At 37.6% G+C, this 20606-nt stretch overlaps 2 protein-coding genes across 3 annotated transcripts in view; one reads left to right on the top strand and one right to left on the bottom strand.

The window, feature by feature from the left end:
• The first annotated feature begins 2112 nt into the window (after positions 1-2112).
• On the top strand, positions 2113-3790 carry LOC134819699 (quinone reductase-like). Its single transcript, XM_063829786.1, has 4 exons — positions 2113-2201; positions 2661-2778; positions 2950-3106; positions 3247-3790. Exons 1-4 carry the CDS (start codon positions 2116-2118, stop codon positions 3513-3515), a joined length of 630 nt encoding a protein of 209 aa, XP_063685856.1. The 5' UTR covers positions 2113-2115; the 3' UTR covers positions 3516-3790.
• Positions 3741-20606, bottom strand: part of LOC134819697 (fimbrin-like) — a 65094-nt gene continuing 48228 nt past the window's right edge. For both annotated transcript variants that reach the window (XM_063829780.1, XM_063829781.1), the window contains 9 exons: positions 15821-15921; positions 15043-15135; positions 12283-12484; positions 7185-7273; positions 5857-6001; positions 5397-5538; positions 5023-5170; positions 4798-4884; positions 3741-4145 (listed from right to left, as the gene is read on the bottom strand). In XM_063829780.1, the coding sequence (XP_063685850.1) occupies positions 4074-4145; positions 4798-4884; positions 5023-5170; positions 5397-5538; positions 5857-6001; positions 7185-7273; positions 12283-12484; positions 15043-15135; positions 15821-15921 (1079 nt within the window). In that variant the 3' untranslated portion in view covers positions 3741-4073. The remainder of the gene's footprint in view (positions 4146-4797; positions 4885-5022; positions 5171-5396; positions 5539-5856; positions 6002-7184; positions 7274-12282; positions 12485-15042; positions 15136-15820; positions 15922-20606) is intronic.

Raw genomic sequence — 20606 nt, 5'->3', positions numbered from 1 at the left:
AGAATCCTCATGCTATCGTTCTGTGGGCCATCTAAGTCCAGACTCTCTTTTCATGACTTTGCAGACGACATAGCATTAATTTCTGAAGACATGGACAAGGCTAACGAGTTCTTTCTGTAAACTTGATCATAGGATAATAAGACTTTTTGTTAAAAAAGCTAGAAACTGATCGTACCTTGGTAAAGAACACTCGTACGATTACCAAAATCTGTACTGTCTGGGAAGAATATCGCACGGGTGCAAAGGAAACTAGAGAACAGTCCAACGAGATGAACGAGAACACTTAGCAGGGAGATTAAGTTAAGTTTTCAGTTTGGAGAATTTTAAGGTCAAATCAAACAGTCAGAAACTTCAAAAATAGAGGAACAAAGGATCACATTTGGCAACATTATGGCTATCTCATTAAACTCAAAATTCTTAAAACTGAAAATTCTTTCAGATGTGGCTCATTTCACTTTGGATTCATTCCTATTTATAAAGTTTTCTCAAATGAACAATTGAACTTATATTAAACATGTAGGAATTTGAGCGCCTAATAATAATATATTAATATTATTATGCTTATGACGACCAAAGTGGCGAAGCTTCAATTTTCCAAAATTACACTAATAATCACCTTAATAATCCCAGAATTTGTGTTTTCTGTCTGTCTGTCTGTCTGTTTGTAATATAACGATTTAAATAAAAATGAAAAGCGGTTCAAGACGGGAGTGATGAGGTGTAATAGTCGGTGTTCACTGTTTAGACCTTATGACCATGGAATGTGGTGCCTAATGGCTAATAATGACTTAATTATCCACGAGAAAGAACTGATTATGAGATTATTGTTTAAGATACTATTGGGTCACCTAATGCGGGTTTTGACTCAGCGGGTAATTATTCCTACCCTTTTAATTTGATTTTAAAGTCAGTATTCAAAAACTAGTTTCAGTTTTAAAAGTTAAACGAGATGACATAACTCTACTTTATCGTTTATTCAGCTTAAACCGCACTTAATCTGATTCAATTATTTACATTTTCTTCGAAATAAATGCTGTGTGTGACTGAGATTGGAGATCATGTAAGTGACTGTGCAGTGTTTACTACAAGTTGTACTTGTAGGCCTCTCTGATCTCGTGCACGCCGGGACCTACAACGTGTATCAACTGTCAATGCAGTGTGTGTGTGTGACTTTATGTATGTAGAATTGCAGAGCCGCCTCTGTGCAGTTGTACATTCAAATATAAAGCTATGCTGGTCAGGAATGTTAAACATAGATCCGTTTACACTTTACACACACACTCACATTGCTCTCTCTGTAGTTTAACGTTTGTTTTACTGACTCTAGTGTAGGGTTTTAATAGTTGAATACTGGTGAAATACTCCTCACTAGACGAATGACAAAACTATTATGGGGTCGTTCACATACTACGTAATCACTTTTTAGACAATTTTTAAACCCCCGGCCCCTCCGTTAAATCAGTTTTACACATTTAAATTATTATATATTTGATTTTGTTTCTCTTTCGTGAATTGTAAATGTAAAGTTGTAAGTGTGAAGTGTAACGCGGTTAATTTTTAAGATCTCATTTTTTATAGCTTTCTGTCGATTTTGTACAGTTGTGATCATCTTTATGAATTGTTGTATTACCAAGACAAGTTCGTTAGTGTTCTCCTTGGTCATTTCAAGTTTAATTCCTGTTTAATTCATAGTTATAATTATGAAAATTAGCATAATCATTTGGTTAATACCTCCCAGTTAGCACTCTGTTGCTTTACATTTTGTGTTTGTTGTTAGTGTTTAGTATTTTAATTTAGTACACGTTTTGACACTCATTTTCATTTAGTTTTCAAGTCATTTGCCTTGTTTCATTTTGCCTTGTTTCATTTTGCCTTGTTTCATTTTGCCTGTCGAGAGCCGTGATGCTCCTTACTGTGTACTGAACATACAATGTTAAAAACTAGAACTACAACTAACGCTCACGGCTCAGCCTTTCAAGATCTAACTTTGCTGCTGCACTGCTGCAGTATTGATTTGTTGTTATGATTGGTTCAGATTTGTTGCAGCTTTGTTGAAAAGGTAAAATGATTGCTAGAATGTTTATTAATAAACTTTTTCTAATACACAGATAAAAGATGGCTGATAAGCTAAAGACGATCCTGTTCCTTTCATCCTGTAGGAAAGGTGCTAGTTTCACAGGCGAGGGATCATGGGGCGACAGGTAAAGATTGAGGGGCAAAAATTTTGTTGTACCACTACCAAGACTAGAAAACATTGGTTCTACCAAAAGCCAAGGATCTATTTATTTCGGTTTTTAGTTCTAACATCTAAACCAGTCAATTGTCAAACGAAAAATCACAAGAGTTTGTTTATGTTGTTTATGTCGAGTGATATGCTCATATATCCTTACCTGGGGACCCCAGGCTATCATGTTCATAAACAGAATAGAGATACGGCGGAATGACAGGCTGAGAATGAGCGCCGCCCAGTAAATATATCCAGAAAAAACAGGTTTTAAAATGGTCTATGAATATGATTAGCCGGTTGCGAAATATCAAAGTTTGCGCGCAGAGTTCTTGAGTGAAAAACAGTGATGGCCGAGAAAACAGAAGGCAGGTAAAACCTTTAGCTGTTAAATTCAATACCAATAATTTCATGTTAATACTTTAATACCCTACAGGGTAGGAAAAGCAATGAAGGAGATTCTGGAGGAAGAAGGTCTTGAAGTGTCACTGTGGGACCCCAAAGATAGTCCCTACACAATCCTAGAACAGCCTCTGCATCTTGTTCCAGATGCAGTAAGAAATATTTTCTATACAATTCAGTTTTCAGAAGTTTTATTATTTTAGCAAATTAGCATCAATTGGTCGATTTACTTACACCATCTAATCTTTTTATGAAAAGTCCGGAGTTTTGCATCTGACTGAACTATCACTTAACATACACTTAGATATCAATTTCAATTTCAGTCCGGTTTTCCACAATGGATGCACGACAAGAAGAAAGAGCTGGAGGAAGCTGACAGTTTTATAATTTGTTCTGCTGAGTACAACTCAGCCCTGCCCCCCGCCCTCACTAACATGCTCGACCACTACCCGCCTGCTGCTTACAAGGACAGACCTGTTGGTAAGTCATCAGTCATCACTCTAATGGTACCAAATTTACCCCTGATCAAGCAAAATCAGGTGTTCAAATTAAAATAAATCTAGCATTTTCTATATATTTTATAAATAACTAATAGCATCTGTAATCAAAACTTTCCTCAGCTCTGTTAACGTACAGTGTGGGTCCTTTTGGAGGATGCCGGATTCAGATAAACCTGAAAGCTCACGTGACAGAACTGGGAATGGTACCGGTACCAGCGTCGTGTACCGTCATGTCGGTAGGCTCAATGTTTGATGAAGAAGGCAACTTAACAGACGACAGAGTGAAGGCCAACATGGTCAAGCAAGCTAAGGAGTTGAAGTGGTATGCTGAGGCTCTGAAAAGCTACAAACAAGTCAGACCTGTACCAGTGCCTCCAAAGAAGCAATAAGTGGACTTGCTTTAGTATAAATTAAGTTCTTATTTTTCAATTTTCGTCTTCTATTCTAAGGTTACGATTAATGAACTTTTCACTCGGGATAGTATATTTTTTATTTATTATGATTTGATAACAAAATATTGAGAACGACGTTTTTTATTTCTTTTTATATCACAGATTCCAGAGTCATGCAAATTACCAACATTACCATACCAAAAGATGGACTGAAACCAAGAATTGTATCAAGTAACATTATCGTGTATTTAATACATCATAGTTATACAACATAAAAAAGGAGAAATCAAGAAATAGCAATTATTTCGTAATATATATAAAACACAGTTGCCAAAAATGTTAATTATTTTTCTTTGTACCGACCTCGAAACCTGCTATTGGCACAGCAGCTCCACTCTCAAATATATGTGCAAAAATTCTTCATCGTTAAATTATCATTGTTAACCAAAAAGTTGCCCGCATCTCAAATGAGTGGAAATAATGATTAAGCTGTTAAAAACGGAAAAACACCAGGTGAGGCTAGAAGAGTAAGAAACGTCTAATATAATGTAGAGTTTATTTCCTGTCCTTAGCAAATCCTACACTCATAAGACAGGCGAATACTGTCATTATCATCTTCGGGTTGACCTGGAATAATATTTATATTAGACAATAACATATATGGTTGGGGGTGGGGGCTATTGTGATTTAGAATTGCTCAAGACAATCAGCAATGATCACGAATTGGGGGGGGGGGGGGGCAACCATATTAAAGTATATTAAAATGTAGGTTTTTTTCCAATTTTGACCCGGGGATATACTTTAATATACTTTAACATACTTTAATATACCTATCTTATCTCGATTCAAAATTTGGCCGCTTAATTTCTTTAAAGGCCTCTAATGTATAGATTAGATTTACCTTTCATGTAAAGTTAGTCTTGTTCAAAGATATTGATATTTGACCAATTTATGGGCTAAAATATATGAAGTATGAGTTCAGGGGACTAACAATTGGCTTATCTTGTAAATCTTAACGAAAAACGGAAGAATATAAATCTACTAATTGTAGGTATATTAAAGTATATTAAAATGTAGGTTTTTTCCGATTCCCCCCCCCCCCCCCACACAATTTTAATCCTTTTTGGCCATTTTGAGTTTGAATACATGTGGTATTTGTAGCCATAATGAGATATTCTGTTGACCCCGATAAACACTAAGCAGTGATTCTTTTCAAAATAAGAAGTCGAGGTTAAAGTAATTAAAATTAATTAGAGATTAATTGATTTCCATAAATTACCTCCGTGATGTCCTCTGGCAGAGCGAATATTCTTGCGCCGATCTTTCTGGCCATGGTGATAGCATATCGAGCATTCAGGAACTTATCCTGGAAATAAAAACATGGTTTAACATTACCTAGCATACTTAAACGAAATATTAGTCATCAAATATTAGTAATGTTTGTACATACTGCAAACAGCGATTCTCCAAGTAAAACTTAACAATTAAACAAATGAGAACTAACATCGTCTGTTTCGGCAGCTGTGACGAGATCGTAGTTGATGTAACCAGGACTGATAGCATCTATCAGGTCAACAATAGGACGAGAGGTTCCCAGAGAAGAGTCCTTGAAAGACTTAAAGTTTGTGGTCTTGCCAGCGCTCTCCAGCTTGCTGTGATCAAATTTAGTTACAAATTATGAGTATTCGCTTTTAAAGTGTGACCAATATGTTTTAATTAGGATGGGTTTAGCCAGTTTCAGTCGCTTTGAATATTATTATTAGTTTTTAATCAAATTTGCAACATTGTATTTGTATGACATTCGATTCTTTTACTCGCTGCTAATTATTCACTAATAACGGGTGAATATGCCGAAAAGATTTATGATCATCAACTTACTTGTTACACCACTTGATGATTTCGTTATCTTTCATGATCTTGCCGTCGTGTGTCAACATAGCTAGAGTGTAATGTCTCATCATCTGCCAGACAAGTCCCAGAGTCAGTTTGTCTCCGTCGTGCAAGTTCTTACCGTCAATTCCTGAACGCAATGGACATATTCATTTTCTTAAATTTCAGTTGTGTGTTAGTCGTAGCTCAGTAAAATTGGTTTGCAATTCCTTTTGACTTACCATTCTAGAATCATTACGATATTCAATATAAAATATCATAGAGCAATTTACCTGGGGACCTCAGGCTATTATGTTCATAAAACAACCGAATAGAGATTCGGCGGAATGACAGGCTGAGCGCGGCCCAGTAAAGAGCAATTTATTGAATAGCACACTTTGATTGAAATAAATATTACGATTCGATACTGGATACACCAAGTTATCGAAATTCTGACCGAGGAACCTACCGACAAGAACGAAGCCCAAGTTGTGTCCAAGGTCAATGGCGTAGTTACAATTCTCTATCTGTTTCATGGCACCACCAAGAGCTTTGAAAGGAGGCGTGTTTACCTTTTTCCAGTTAACACATCCGTTCTGTATCTTGTCGAACAGCTGAAAATTTAAGTCGTGAAGCTTGAGATAAATCAGTTGTGTTGCTTGTCAATGCCTATGCACCTGCGGCTAAATAGTTAGAATCGAGAGATCGATCTACAAGATATGAATCTACTCAATCTTCGCACGTGCTTCTGTGCGACCGAGCACGGACTGACGCGCTCTATGTTAATGTAGCTGCTAAACAAGAGTGCGCGAAGTCCTTTTGGAGATTTTATGTCACCGCGCGCTACGTATTCAGTATACACGGAGAACATCTACAAAGGGACTCATAGAAAATGAACTTTCGACAAAACTGTTTCAAATTGCAAGGCCGAAAGTCAAGGTTTTTAGCAGTACATTTAATGTTACTTAACAAAAAACGTTTTAAGATTGTTTCTAGATCTGAATACAATTGTTTGGGTATAAAACAAATTAGTGAATTCTACGGAACACGGTGGATTTTATCCAAATTTGAATATACGATTTTCTTGAAACTTTCCAGATGGTAAGATGGACATACCATGCAAATTTTGATAAATTTCTATGTGCCAAATTCGAGATATTGATCCATACAATTCACTAACATAAAGTTATTCTTGTGTTTGAATCGATATCTCAATTTGGCACATAAAATTTATATTCTAACTGTCACAGTATGTTACTCTTGCAGTACCTGTCTTGCTATCCGGAAAGTTTCAAGAAAATCACATACAGTACTCAATAGGATCTTGAGATAATCGACTTCCGTCGTTCCGCAGAACAAATGCTTTTAGAGGTCATGCAATGAAAACAGGGAGTGGAATGTGGTAACAGTTAGGCTCGTTGGGTATGCTACCTGTCTTGCTTGGGTAAGGAAACACGCAAGAGTATACGTTAGGCCGGTAGGGTTGCAGTTAGGGACTGGGGTTAGACATAGAGCTAAAGGCTGTAAAGCCTGGTATGGAGTCCTCAGTCTACGTTTGGCTAATCGCTCAGCTCGTGGTAAAGGTTAAGGTGGGGGGGGGGGGGGGGGGGGGTTAAATTAGCGTAAGGACTAAGATAAATGAGAGGGTTGATCCTTGAGAACTTGGTTAGGGTTCACCGATCAATCTACCAATTTAGCTTCTTCAGCCAAAAGAATTAGGTTATCGGCAAATATAAACCAGAATAATAGAGACCACTTCTACCTTACACAGAAAAACATTAGAAGATTGCTGCAAACCTGGATGATTGCAAGACCGTCCTTCAGATCTTCGTAGATATATTTAACACGAGGAGTAGCCCCAAGACTGTTCATCCAGTTCCTCATAGCTGAAAAGTAGATATATTTAACACGAGGAGTAGCCCCAAGACTGTTCATCCAGTTCCTCATAGCTGAAAAGTAGATATATTTAACACGAGGAGTAGCTCCAAGACTGTTCATCCAGTTCCTCATAGCTGAAAAGTAGATATATTTAACACGAGGAGTAGCCCCAAGACTGTTCATCCAGTTCCTCATAGCTGAAAAGTAGATATATTTAACACGAGGAGTAGCCCCAAGACTGTTCATCCAGTTCCTCATAGCTGAAAAGTAGATATATTTAACACGAGGAGTAGCTCCAAGACTGTTCATCCAGTTCCTCATAGCTGAAAAGTAGATATATTTAACACGAGGAGTAGCCCCAAGACTGTTCATCCAGTTCCTCATAGCTGAAAAGTAGATATATTTAACACGAGGAGTAGCTCCAAGACTGTTCATCCAGTTCCTCATAGCTGAAAAGTAGATATATTTAACACGAGGAGTAGCCCCAAGACTGTTCATCCAGTTCCTCATAGCTGAAAAGTAGATATATTTAACACGAGGAGTAGCCCCAAGACTGTTCATCCAGTTCCTCATAGCTGAAAAGTAGATATATTTAACACGAGGAGTAGCTCCAAGACTGTTCATCCAGTTCCTCATAGCTGAAAAGGTAGATATATTTAACACGAGGAGTAGCTCCAAGACTGTTCATCCAGTTCCTCATAGCTGAAAAGTAGATATATTTAACACGAGGAGTAGCTCCAAGACTGTTCATCCAGTTCCTCATAGCTGAAAAGTAGATATATTTAACACGAGGAGTAGCCCCAAGACTGTTCATCCAGTTCCTCATAGCTGAAAAGTAGATATATTTAACACGAGGAGTAGCTCCAAGACTGTTCATCCAGTTCCTCATAGCTGAAAAGTAGATATATTTAACACGAGGAGTAGCCCCAAGACTGTTCATCCAGTTCCTCATAGCTGAAAAGTAGATATATTTAACACGAGGAGTAGCTCCAAGACTGTTCATCCAGTTCCTCATAGCTGAAAAGGTAGATATATTTAACACGAGGAGTAGCCCCAAGACTGTTCATCCAGTTCCTCATAGCTGAAAATATACGCATTATCATCATCTGGCTCCATATAAATGCTGTAATTAAAATATTGTTGGAAATATCAGAGCATTAGTCGGCGCCTGTACAATGGTTATGGAATGCAATCATTACTGGAGTTGGAATTGTATCACTCTATTTCTGTGGTACCCTCTCACACATAGGGCTACACTAACACTCAACACATTATAACTGCTCAAAGTTTAGTTTGAATATGATATAACCGTATCCACGTTTTATTGTTAACCACAGGTGAGAATATGAAATGTGATAACAGTTTTAGGAATTTAGATTTTGGTGTGCTCTAATCGTTCATAGATGAAAGTCGTAAATCAAAATAATAATAATAATAATATACCCATCATGATATTATCACTAAGATGAGTTGAATATTTGAATTACAAGAAATATAATCTGGGCTGTTTATGAAGCGGTACACTGTCAAGAGACACCACCAAAATCATTCTGTTACAAAAGCTCCCCCGGATAGTTTGCGGGTTAATTGTTCTAATTCTACCTTATTACATTCTACCAACTTTGAAACTGGTGACTACCATTATCTGAAACCTTATCCGCGCAATAACCCTGGCAACTAGTTTCTGAGAGGGGTAAAGATGGGGAGGCGCTCGTAACAGATAGTTATTATTATAGGTAGCTGTTGGGCAGCTGGCCAATTATGTAACTCATAGACTAAACACAGGTATTTTCTGGAATTTGTTCTAGCATAGCTGAGCTAGTCATTCACAAAAGAAGAAGTGGGTTATTACTGCAGTTTTTCTATGGTAACCCGGCTTAATCAAATTAAGTTGCAATAGGAATGTTACGCCACTGCGGGACACCAGTAGCGGGGGGGGGGCAACAGGCAACGTTACGCCACTGCGGGACACCAGTAGCGGGGGGGGGGGGGGCGGGGGAGGGCGCCAACAGGCAACGTTACACCACTGCGGGACACCAGTAGCGGGGGGGGGGCAACAGGCAACGTTACGCCACTGCGGGACACCAGTAGCGGGGGGGGGGGGGGCACCAGTAGCGGGGGGGGGCGCCAACAGGCAACGTTACGCCACTGCGGGACACCAGTAGCGGGGCCGGGGGGGCGCCAACAGGCAACGTTACGCCACTGCGGGACACCAGTAGCGGGGGGGGGGGGGCAACAGGCAACGTTACGCCACTGCGGGACACCAGTAGCGGGGGGGGGGGGCGCCAACAGGCAACGTTACACCACTGCAGGACACCAGTAGCGGGGGGGGGGGGGCAACAGGCAACGTTACGCCACTGCAGGACACCAGTAGCGGGGGGGGGGGGGCGCCAACAGGCAACGTTACGCCACTGCAGGACACCAGTAGCGGGGGGGGGGGGCGCCAACAGGCACGTTACGCCACTGCGGGACACCAGTAGCGGGGGGGGGGCGCTTAGTAGAGGGGGGGGGGGGCCAACAGGCAACATTACGCCACTGCGGGACACCAGTAGCGGGGGGGGCGCTAGTAGGGGGGGGGGGCCAAACAGGCAACATTACGCCACTGCGGGACACCAGTAGCGGGGGGGGGGGACGCCAACAGGCACGTTACGCCACTGCGGGACACCAGTAGCGGGGGGGGGGCGGGGGCCAACAGGCAACGTTACGCCACTGCGGGACACACATTAAATATTAGTCTCCTCACATCTGAGTGTAAATATGAAGCATGCTAAATGTAAATGTTCGCTTACATTCCTCAAATTCCTCAAGAGTAATGAGATCATGCCACATGGTTGTAGTAAATAGGAATTTTAAAAACAGATGTTTTTCTGATATTGAAACATACCGACGGTTTAGTTAAGGGATTTACCAATTAAATGCTCTTCATTAAATAGTTCTTTGCAATCATCAGAAGTGAAGAAAAAGTACAAATGTTACGAAATCAACTAAGTTGCTGATTATCAAGGTGATCGTAGATATATTAATCTTTGTTGTGTGCTGGTCAATTTAGAAAGAAGTGGCTGGGGCTGAGTCAGAGAGAATCTGTTGAAGCGTGCTAGCTAGATGAGAAAGTAGAATCTGCTGAAGAATGCTCGAGGATCTAGTGTCATCTTCTCACCGCCACCAGTTTTAGCCGCATCTTTAGCCGCATCTTTAGCCGCATCCTCTCCTGCAGCTCCCCCATGTGACCTATCAGAGCTAGTATTGGCTGTCCCAGTAGAGGCTCCTGTTGAGCCTCCGGTGGAAGTCCCACTGGGAATTTCAACGGAATTTCCATCAGCAGTTCCATCCTTTTTATCTGAATTATTATCTCCTCCCTCTGCCTCAGGGGCTCTGCCTGATCCTTCAGAGGCCTCATAAAATTCCACGCAATCTTGGAATTCCTCTTCTTCCTCTTCGTCATCTGAGTCTTCAAAGTATTCGATCTGCTCACATATTAAACTCTGGATCCACCTTTTCATTGCTGAAATATTTAAATATGTTTGTACCCACGCCATACAGTGCAGCTAATCAAGAAATATCCTATTTTATATCTAAAAGTATAATGAGGAAGGAAGAGACTCAAAGTCCTTTTTCCTAGTACATCTGAATTTTCCCAGAGAACGACTGGAGCAGTGTTTTCTAGAATTTTCTGTACATCTGAATTTTCCCAGAGAGCGACTGGGGATTTGTAATTAACTTCCTAAATGTTACAGACCTTCCTCCCTGTTACAATTTTCAATACAATCTTAAAAAAAGAAGCGTCAAGGTTTTACACAAAGGGAGAGTAGAAACCAACATTTGTAATTTCTACATCCCTGTTAGAGCTATAGTTGTGACGAAATAACAATGCATTTCAAAATTGTAGGATATTATCATGCAGTTCACAATTTCTGAAGTGCTGTGAACATGATCATGGATGTGCTATGAATACGCTCCTAGACGTAAAATTCTGAATGTAAGTTATTCCTGGATGTTTATATTAAGCATGCTGGATGTAAATGTTCACATCAGGAATGTGTTCTTAAACCCTCTTTTAAAAGCACCCTGAACACTTGCATAATTAATATGAATCATATAATATTATAATTATATGATGTCTCCTTACTAGAGAGTGAATGTTAAAAGTGCACTACCTTTAATCAAACTGTTAAAATTACATTGTTGGGACGAAAAATTAATATTAAATTGAAAAATATTACCATATCCTTACCGTTATAACCGTAAATCTAAATGTTAAAACTTTTAAAATTAGGAAATTTATACCGCTGAACATAACAACGTTGCATTCTGATATTTTCTATATTATTTATTAAAAGTTACTTCATAAAAAGTTACCAAAAATGAAAATTTAAGAGTTAAAATTTCACCAATCACAAAACTTGCAACTTCAATTAAATTAACACTCTTACAAGTTAATTTTCGTAAAGTCGTAACACGTTATACCACTTAATACATGAACACTGAACGGACGCAAAACACCGAACAACAGTACATGCATTTTAAGTGCTAGTTTTTCTCAACAAAAAACAAATGTGTGATACGATAACCATGGCAACAGTCACTATTATTGAGAGATTATTTCACAAATGTAAAACGTACAGTGTTTCTCTCAGATACGAGGTGTAAATCTAATGAGCACTTTTCACAAAACTAGAAACATTTTGCTTAGAATCATGATATCCTGAATAACAGGGCACTATGATAAGGTACAGTAGGGTACACAGTAGGTACATGACAGGAGGGTACACAGTACAGTAGGTACACAGTACAGTAGGGTACACAGTACAGTAGGGTACACAGTACAGTAGGGTACACAGTACAATAAGAGCACTATTCTCACCAAACTCCTCTCGGCCCTCTTTTCCCAGCGCCGTATCAAATTCGTCCAAATAATCATGTACTATTCAGAGTTATTACATCTCATAATTTATATTTCTCACCTTATACATATCAATCAATTAAAATATGACAATTATAATTAAATTATAAAACTTACTTTTCTCCTCCCTTGTCTCCTCTATAATCTCAAAGTCGCCTACATCATCCATAGCAGGGTACATGTTGAACAAGTTAGCAACGAACGCCAAGTTGAGCTTCTGGTTACCGTTGACGATGTCGTGCGCGCGCACGAAGGATCGTGCGTCAAGCATCTCCGCGTTATCCAGCACCATCTCAGCTCGCTTGGTCAAATCTTGAACCTGTGTCAGTGCAATCTTATAGAGATACAGAAGAGTTACATTTTTATTTGATATCTAAGTACTGTCCAGGTTAGAGAGTACTTTAGTTTGTTTTCTTGTTCGTTGGTTTGTTCAATGTAATGTCCTGGTAACATGGGACTTTCCTCCAATTGTTTATGTGCTTGATTATAAGTGAATAGCTAGTATTGATATGCTTGTTTATCCCTAGTACAGTAAAACAGTAATGATGTAAGTCGGACCAATTAAAAAGTATGAAGATCACGTGATATGATGTCGTGAGATGAAGTTATACTGAATACACATTGTGTATTCACTATTCACTATTTACTAATTCAACTTATAGCGTATCAAGATATTATCATCACAAGCATGATGTAATGGCTAATTTTACTTTAAATCAGAAATATTTCAGACTGGAACTACGTATAGGTGTATTTTGTATAATCTTAAACTTAATTCATAATATGAGAGAGCTTTTCTGCACAATTAAGTTCATTATTGATAGTAAATTAAACTATGCTAAGATAGCTAGCTATATTGATGGATCATCTAAAATCCCTTTAGAATAATATACGAAAAGAATGGGGCGCGTCTAGTAGTATGGATTCTGAGTTCAAGGATTTTTTATTGAAAAGTCCGTATTTTAATACAAGAGGTCTAGTCACTCTTACTGTAAATCTATAACTTAATCTGAAGATTGAAATATTCTCTACTCTTGAAATGAATAGAAGTTTGCAAAAGTTATCTTTCATACAAATTACTAGAAACTGTTTATTATTTCCATAAAATATGCAGAAATCAGGATACTAATTAGAGACGGAAATATGATTGAAATGCAGGTAAGATAGTGCAGGTATATATAATGCAGGTAAGATTAAAGAGGTTTCCCGATCTTATTGATCGTTTTGTGGAAAAGAGCGAGTAAGTAAGATTATATAAATTACCAGCCAAGTAATTTTTAATTAACCTCTAGCGTACACCAAATTTCCATGAAATTTCATACAAATGCCATTTCTCACGCGCTGGTCACATTCTTCATTACTTCATTAAGAAGTCAGGTCACACTTGGACACAATATTGTCACATCAATCAGTGCACTATAATCACACTACTATAATCTCACGTGTAGAAAAGCGAGATTATTTATATTTCTCAGGGCCGGCAATCAGCACAGAAATAAACATCTATTGTTACCTCTGCTTGTTTTAAGACGGCAATTGTTTGATAAATATTGCAAAATGTGCACAGTGCTTGAGACTTTCCAATTGAGCTGGTAGAAAATAAAGGTAAATTAGAAAGTTATAGAAGTATATAGAGTCACTAGAGTCTCAAGCAGTAAAAAAGTTCATGTCTTAGATTACAAGGTCAAGTTAATGTCTTACGTCCATTTTCCACGAGATCAGTGTACTCTGATAATGGAGCGAATAATGAACGATAATTAAAAAAGAAGTTAATACTTAATATTATGGTGGTTAAAAGTTGGCAGTTCTTGGACCAACCCGCCATATTTAAAACTGTCACAATCTTACCTGCCATGATATAAAGGAATAAGATATATATTTAACTATAAATCCTTTTTCATCATCACTGTAAAATTACATGTTATATGTAAGTTGCATTATATATATTAACATCACCGTGCTATACAATTATATATGTAAAATATATTGTTCAATCAGAATTTGTATCCCAACTCGGGTAGCTCTAATCTAACTGTCAAGTGACGTTAGTCTAAATCTCCTACACATGGTAAACTGTAAAATTAGTAGAAAGTGTAAGACTCAGTCAAATTAGAGCAATAACAGATAAACCGTGTAACTGTGCCCCACTGTGCACACTCGACACGTAATTAATGTAATTCTTGATTTATTCCTGAGAGCTCCCGAACCGTCTAACGCAACCTCAATAAAAATACTCCTTTATCAATCATTTCATACGACTACATGTCAGCTATCCACATTTAGAGTGGGACATTAGTGGGGGACTTTATAACGGAAACATTTAGTAACGGGGAGAGAATAATTTGGTAATCTGTCCAATTAATTATTGTAACGATCTTCAATGTAATGTAGTAGGCGATTAACTTGTAACGTTCAGTTATAATTCCTCTTATTTTCTCTAATGATTATAATTCGATTTTTACCATAATACTATAAATAGATAAATAAATATAGATATATTGGGTATTGAGTAAACTTCTCAGGGTCATTTGTCAAGTTTCCATTTTGGGATAAACAGTCCAGGTAATATAGGAGTAATCAACAGAAGGCGACAAGATATGACATAACTTTAAATCTATTATTATGATTTATGCAAGACATTAGTATAATATGGTAAATATAATAACTTCGTCACACTGCTGAGGTATGAGCTGAAGTATGTGCACCAATTAACGGAAACGTATTCAGGAAACCTAAGCTGTCTTACATACAACGCACAACAAGCGATCACCAAGCCCTTCTTTACTGTATAAAATTAACTTTAACTTGGCAGTTTTCTCCATTTAAATCTTAAATAAATCTATGTCTGAGTTTAAAATAATTACAAATTTTACTTACATTGAGAGGCTCCAGTCCAATTGGTCCCTTGGCGTTGTCATCAGGACATACAGCTACCAGCAAATGAGCGTATACTTCACTGTCCTTGATATCCTGTGAGAGAATAACAATTAATGTTAAGATTAACATCAAACTAACATCATTTTAACCACAGTTTGTAACATAACACTACAAATTGTTACCTTATAAATAGTCAGGATGGAAAATCTGTGTCTAGCTAAGCAGCTTGTATTGTCATTTGTCAATATCTCAATAAAGATGACAGTTTATCTGTAATCTTATGAAGGTGTGACAGTTATTCATTAGTCTGGCTATGACACGACCAGTAACCGTTCACCGGTTCACGCTCCACAGCTAACATACCTTATACTCACTGACACTAATCCTATTACAATTCCTTAACATGATTATTATTATTATCAGGTAAAATATTCACATTTTACTCAAGTCAAGGTTTGAGTAACGTATGATAAGTGTGGTTCATCTCGTACAGTGAGCTGTAATGTGTAATTTAGAGGTTTTATCAATAATTCTACAGTGCTTTATACTTAGAGTTCCTGATTGTAATACAGTGTAAATTACAAGGCTAACTTTTCAAAATGACACCTCTCAAACTAAGCGTTTTTATAATCACTCCAAATAAACAATAATCAGTTGTATACACTATACAGTATATAGCTGTACAGAATACAGTTGGATTATTTTCATAACGTTTCAAAACAAGCAAGATAAACATTGCAAATTCGTGACGTAACCGTGAATAAAATGTTCAACTTACATGAGTGAAGTTCTTGACGACTCGTTTACACCCGACCTTGTTGAGTTGATAGTTGACCCACCTGCACAGTATCTCTTCAGGGGACATAGCCAGCAATTGTTCTGAAATTTTATATCTCGTTTAGAATACCTCTAAAACACAGTCTCTCTTCGGGGGACATAGCAAGCAATTGTTCTGAAATTTTACATATCGTCCTTAAAATACTTCCAAAACAAAGAATCTCTTCAGGGGATATAGCCATAAACTTCTGAAATTCTACAGCTCGTTTCTTATACTACATAGCCAGCAACTAGCATTTTACAGCTCGTTTATTTTACTTCCAAAACAAAGAATCTCTTCAGGGGATATAGCCATAAACTTCTGAAATTCTACAGCTCGTTTCTTATACTACATAGCCAGCAACTAGCATTTTACAGCTCGTTTATTTTACTTCCAAAACAAAGAATCTCTTCAGGGGATATAGCCATAAACTTCTGAAATTCTACAGCTCGTTTCTTATACTACATAGCCAGCAACTAGCATTTTACAGCTCGTTTATTTTACTTCCAAAACAAAGAATCTCTTCAGGGGATATAGCCATAAACTTCTGAAATTCTACAGCTCGTTTCTTATACTTCATAGCCAGCAACTAGCATTTTACAGCTCGTTTATTTTACTTCCAAAACAAAGAATCTCTTCAGGGGATATAGCCATAAACTTCTGAAATTCTACAGCTCGTTTCTTATACTACATAGCCAGCAACTAGAATTTTACAGCTCGTTTATTTTACTTCCAAAACAAAGAATCTCTTCAGGGGATATAGCCATAAACTTCTGAAATTCTACAGCTCGTTTCTTATACTTCATAGCCAGCAACTAGCATTTTACAGCTCGTTTATTTTACTTCCAAAACAAAGAATCTCTTCAGGGGATATAGCCATAAACTTCTGAAATTCTACAGCTCGTTTCTTATACTACATAGCCAGCAACTAGCATTTTACAGCTCGTTTATTTTACTTCCAAAACAAAGAATCTCTTCAGGGGATATAGCCATAAACTTCTGAAATTCTACAGCTCGTTTCTTATACTTCATAGCCAGCAACTAGCATTTTACAGCTCGTTTATTTTACTTCCAAAACAAAGAATCTCTTCAGGGGATATAGCCATAAACTTCTGAAATTCTACAGCTCGTTTCTTATACTACATAGCCAGCAACTAGCATTTTACAGCTCGTTTATTTTACTTCCAAAACAAAGAATCTCTTCAGGGGATATAGCCATAAACTTCTGAAATTCTACAGCTCGTTTCTTATACTACATAGCCAGCAACTAGCATTTTACAGCTCGTTTATTTTACTTCCAAAACAAAGAATCTCTTCAGGGGATATAGCCATAAACTTCTGAAATTCTACAGCTCGTTTCTTATACTACATAGCCAGCAACTAGCATTTTACAGCTCGTTTATTTTACTTCCAAAACAAAGAATCTCTTCAGGGGATATAGCCATAAACTTCTGAAATTCTACAGCTCGTTTCTTATACTACATAGCCAGCAACTAGCATTTTACAGCTCGTTTATTTTACTTCCAAAACAAAGAATCTCTTCAGGGGATATAGCCATAAACTTCTGAAATTCTACAGCTCGTTTCTTATACTACATAGCCAGCAACTAGCATTTTACAGCTCGTTTATTTTACTTCCAAAACAAAGAATCTCTTCAGGGGATATAGCCATAAACTTCTGAAATTCTACAGCTCGTTTCTTATACTACATAGCCAGCAACTAGCATTTTACAGCTCGTTTATTTTACTTCCAAAACAAAGAATCTCTTCAGGGGATATAGCCATAAACTTCTGAAATTCTACAGCTCGTTTCTTATACTACATAGCCAGCAACTAGCATTTTACAGCTCGTTTATTTTACTTCCAAAACAAAGAATCTCTTCAGGGGATATAGCCATAAACTTCTGAAATTCTACAGCTCGTTTCTTATACTACATAGCCAGCAACTAGCATTTTACAGCTCGTTTATTTTACTTCCAAAACAAAGAATCTCTTCAGGGGATATAGCCATAAACTTCTGAAATTCTACAGCTCGTTTCTTATACTACATAGCCAGCAACTAGCATTTTACAGCTCGTTTATTTTACTTCCAAAACAAAGAATCTCTTCAGGGGATATAGCCATAAACTTCTGAAATTCTACAGCTCGTTTCTTATACTACATAGCCAGCAACTAGCATTTTACAGCTCGTTTATTTTACTTCCAAGACGTAGAATCTCTTCAGGCCCCAGAGCCAGAAACTGTTCTGAAATTTTACATTATATTGATTATAAAACTACTTTATATTGACTGTTGAGGGTTTCAGAAACAGTAGTCCCACTATTATAAATAGTCACAACAGAGTGAGAGACAAGTAAATGAGTATGTTCAATTGTAATGTTCACGGTTTACATCTCGTGTTAGAAGTCCATGCTGCAATGTAGGTCTAGAATATATGAAAGCATAAAATATAATTCAATCTTACGGGTCTTGTTAGGATTCATTAAATATGATGTGTAATAGAATGTGAAATATAATATCACCTCTAAATATAGTACACCCAGTTACTTCACCCTTACTTTTGCCTTATTTCCAGGTCATTTTCAGTTTACACTATCGTTCATTCTTCCACTAGAGGGACGGGAATATCCGGGTCAAAATTGTAGTTTTATCACCAAATTAGAACCAGCTTTGTGATTGGACAGTGGCGTGGTTCTGAGCATCTGATTGGATATTGAGACGTCTAGATAGGTCTCTTATTTTGGCTGCTTTTACCTTTTTACTTTTTAGTCGTTCGTGTTTTTATTCATTTTGTTAGACTGCCACAACTTAACTTCAGTTAGATTACATACACAAATAAATTGTAATTCTATTCTGTTTTTTTAGTCGTATTTTGGCAGGCAACATTTCCACAGTAAACATTTATAAAATAGTAACGTAGTTTAACTAAGAGGGATGATGTGGTGTGATGATGTTGTCACTTTGTCATGACAGTATAATAACAACATAATACAAGGTAAGGTAAGCGCCAAATTTGGCAACAATAAAACCCAACACACCACGGAACGAAATATTCACTGTCTTTAAAGCTAGTTAGTAGTATATATATAATAATATATAATACTAATCTAGTTGACACAATCATTACACTCCTGACTTATCCTTTAAAAACTAGTTATATCCTAAATAGTTGACACGCTAGTAAGTAACTCAGTGCTCCTTCATAAAGTCAGCAGTTTAGTCATTAACAGGGAGATATAGATCATTTGCCAGTTCTGACGTATCTCCAGCTTCCTTTGTAGCTTAGCATGATGTCACATGTCCAATAAAAGCAGTGTTGATCGTGTGCAGGACGTGTCAAGGGTTTGAATTAGGGCGTGGTTCCTTACCACATGAGAACGTACCTAGCATCTAGTTGCTAGCTAAGTGCTCCTTCATAAAGTAAGCAGTTACGTGTTTGTGTCAAACCGCGCTCACTGCAAGTATAGACTAGCCAATAACGATTATATCTGGAATCAGTCAGTTTAAAGACGTCATCTAATCGTGAAATAATGGAGTGGATTTAGTGGATACCGATAAATTATTATTTCAGACAAGACTCTAGATCATTGTTATTCAGCGACCAGTGTACAGTGGACATTGCAGTGGAACGAACAGTCAATAATTTCCTTCTGCAGCTGCCAGCTGGTAAGTAAATTCAGGGAGGCAATGTTATGAGTACATTGGTATGTACATTCTGGAATGTATAAACACCGCACAATTCAGTTACATTGCGAGGAAACATTTTGCTACGTTTATAATGTGCAGTGATATTATCTGTAATACGATCATTGTAATATTATAAGGAGCAGGGACTATAGTATATTGACCTGACCAATGCGTCCTGGCAATCAGCCATACGCGGAAACCATGATTGCACACTTATTGTACATACTGCATAAACTGTATAACATTAATTATGATAAAGCTGTGTGGGTTAACCACGAGAGTTACAAGATCAGTGTAGCGTAACTTTAGTGGTTAAGGCCAGAGGGGGGGGGGGGGGGGGTAAAAATCGTTTTTGCAGTTTTCACATATTTGATCAGAGCTGCTGGAGATGAACAAGTAGAAAAAAAAACGCATAAAAACCTGACCTTGCGTTGCTGAGATATTGCGCGCCAAAATTTGAGGTTTACCTGTAATAACATGTAAAACTTTAACTCTTAATATCTTTTTTAGTTAGAGCTTAACTTTAGTTAGAGCTTAACTTTTGGAAAAGACTGGCCACACCTGCACCCAGGACCTGAAACTTGGCACAGGTGTTCCTTAGACTGTTTCACACAATTCTATTGTACAGAATTTTGATATTTGCCTCTGTTCTTGACATATGAGGTTAACTTTACCTCAGATTCGCTTTTTAAAAGAAAAACTGGAAAAATTATAATTTACCCCCCCCCCCCCCCCCCCCCTTGGCTCAGGCCTTAAGTTTCCTCACATATACACGTCGTGTAGGTAAACACAACAAGTAGTGTAGTAGTATAGTTAGTGCAGTAGTATAGGTAGTGTAGGTTTGCCAGCTAATTTTTAACATACGTGAGATTGTTATGGACGATCACTTCGAGCTCTTGGAAAAGCTAAGTTATAACTAATGAAAATATAGATCTAGATAATCAGTAATGAGAAGTGTTGGCTAATATGGCTGTGATAGAGTTGACTGTAGCTGCCCCATGTGGTCAAGTCAAGCTGTGTAACGGAGACAATAACCTATAGTACAGGTTATTGGTATGTAC

The sequence above is a fragment of the Bolinopsis microptera genome, chromosome 8 (genome assembly GCF_026151205.1).
Source record: "Bolinopsis microptera isolate Bmic1 chromosome 8, MBARI_Bmic_1.0, whole genome shotgun sequence".
In the NCBI taxonomy this organism is placed as follows: domain Eukaryota; kingdom Metazoa; phylum Ctenophora; class Tentaculata; order Lobata; family Bolinopsidae; genus Bolinopsis; species Bolinopsis microptera.
This window is presented reverse-complemented; position numbering and strand designations above follow the sequence as displayed.